Source organism: Dendroctonus ponderosae, unplaced genomic scaffold (assembly GCF_020466585.1).
Source record: "Dendroctonus ponderosae isolate FM_Combo_2020 unplaced genomic scaffold, Dpon_F_20191213v2 Dpon_F_20191213_1, whole genome shotgun sequence".
Lineage (NCBI taxonomy): Eukaryota > Metazoa > Arthropoda > Insecta > Coleoptera > Curculionidae > Dendroctonus > Dendroctonus ponderosae.
Window position 1 is genome coordinate 57,849,012 of NW_026017110.1, and position 2,090 is coordinate 57,851,101.

Sequence of the window (2,090 nt, forward strand, 5' to 3'; positions counted from 1 at the left end):
ACTGAAATGAAACATCAGAATATATAATATAGAATTTTATTGTTATTTTAATTAATGCTTACTCATAAAATGTACAATAAAACGAATAACAGATGGATAGAAACAAATTAATGAGCAATAGTGGAACCTCCGTCATAAAAAGGACCAAGCCAGTAGTCCAACACTTAAAAATAAAAATGTCCTACTCTCTCTAGTTTATGGCAAATGTTGCATGTGTGGAGGTCCTGGACCAGGACCCATGTTTTGTGCAACGCCTCCCATTTGGCTGCGGGTATTGGTCGCATACAATTGTTGTTGGAAATTGTGGTATTGCTGCGCATAGTTCGGATCTGAAGTGATAGGCCCCACAAATGGAGCGCCTTTAAAAGCTCCGCCTTGTCCCATCGATGGTGGTAGTGGCTGGGAGGCATCCGGAGCCATTCCCATTGGGCTTCCTTTAGGCCCAGCTACAAACATTTGCTGGTTTCCTGGACCAGGACCCATTGGTGGTCCTGATGCACCAGGAAACATGCCATCACCTCCAGGACCAAACCCCATTTGAGGCACTCGCATCATGGGTCGCATACCGCCTGGACCCCCACGCATCATTGGCATCATTCCCGGTCCAGGGCCTCCAGGTCCCATGCCCATTCCTCCAGGTCCTCCCATCATGGGGCTTCCTGTGCCATTACCCATGTGGCCGCCCATTGGACCCATCATTGGAGGCTCTTGTCCCATTCCGGGACCGCCATCCATGTGGCCCATGTGCATGGGGTTGCCTTGCATAGGTCCCGGACCTCCACCCGGTCCACAATTTTGAAAAAATTGCCCTGGTTGCATTTTGGAGGTGTCCATCATGCTGATGGGTGAAGCTAATCTTGTAAGGAAGTCTAAACTAGGCGGTCCTCGCGGGCCTGGGGGTGCGTTGCCACCTTGTCCTTTAGCAGGCAGGTACTGTATAGTGTTGGGAGCGTTGGGTTTGACTTGGACGTTTGCGCCGTTGAACGGACTGGGGCCAGGTCCTGGCGCGCGTCCCATCATCCGTTGCATAGGCATATGATTCGGAAAGGCACCAGGCAGCTTTGGAGAGTGGGACCTCATGTGACCCATTGGCGACCCTGGATGAAATCCATGTGGTGGTCCTTGCATAGGATTCATTCCCATCAGACTACCTGGTTCCATGTCACCCATTCCTCCATGACAGCTGCCCATATCCATCATATGCATTGATGGAGAGCCAAAAGTCATCATAGGCGGCCCCTGACCTGGCTGTCCATTGAGACTACTGGCCACACTATTTGTCAATTGCTGACTCATTTGTGCTAGTGATGATATAGGATCAAAATGTGTCTGTTTCTGATTAACCATTGAACTTGTACAGTTAGGATTCAATGGAATATTTTCATTTCTTCCTCCACCACAATTATAACCAGGTAAGTCCAGCGGGCTGGGTTTACCTTGAGGCGAAACAGCGAAACAAGAACTCATCTTCGCTTGAGATCCAGGGGATGCATTTGGTCCAGAAAATCGCGGCATGTCCATCATATGTGGACTCGGCGTTGGGAAAAGATCATTTTTCAATGGATCAGAATTCGGCCCTGGAACGGTTTGGGGACTCATTCCAGGTGTCACAGTCGTAGCTCCAGACATTCTCTGCACTGATTTATCACCTATAGTAATTAAAATAAACAAATGAAGCATAAAACACTTCATACGGGTTTGGTAATACATAGTTATTTTCTGTTATATATACTACTGCGCCAAAAACACGTTGAGCAAAAGTTGAGCAGTCGTTAAAATATTTCCAGTTTTTATTAAATAAACTATGTGAGTAAAAACGATTTTGGTCCGTTAGCGTAAAATTAATTTACTATTTCAGTAAAACTAGAAATTTTTATATGCCCATATCGCAAAAACTGGCGAATTTAAGCTTCTAGGGGTTTCATATTGCCGTTTAAAGAACTCGACTAGAAAGCGATAACTGTATTAATACAAATCAAAACTAATTCCTGGGTATCAGTCATTTATTGTCTTTATTTATCAATTAAAATACGTTTCGGTGTATTTTTCCACCATCATCAGTTTTTACGTGTAGCGTTGTTGCTGCTTTA

The 2,090-nt window shown here is 45.3% G+C and overlaps 1 protein-coding gene across 2 annotated transcripts in view; it reads right to left on the reverse strand.

Annotated features, from left to right (window-relative positions):
- Positions 1 to 22: 22 nt before the first annotated feature.
- The window catches only part of LOC109537960 (protein BCL9 homolog), a 6,623-nt gene continuing 4,555 nt past the window's right edge, over positions 23 to 2,090 (reverse strand). The window contains exons 4-5 of one of the 2 annotated variants that reach the window (XM_019904961.2): positions 1,437 to 1,649; positions 23 to 1,301 (exon numbers count right to left, since the gene is read on the reverse strand). In XM_019904961.2, the coding sequence (XP_019760520.2) occupies positions 196 to 1,301; positions 1,437 to 1,649 (1,319 nt within the window). In that variant the 3' untranslated portion in view covers positions 23 to 195. Of the gene's footprint in view, positions 1,650 to 2,090 lie in introns of both variants that reach the window. The other variant, XM_019904960.2, reaches the window with a different exon arrangement.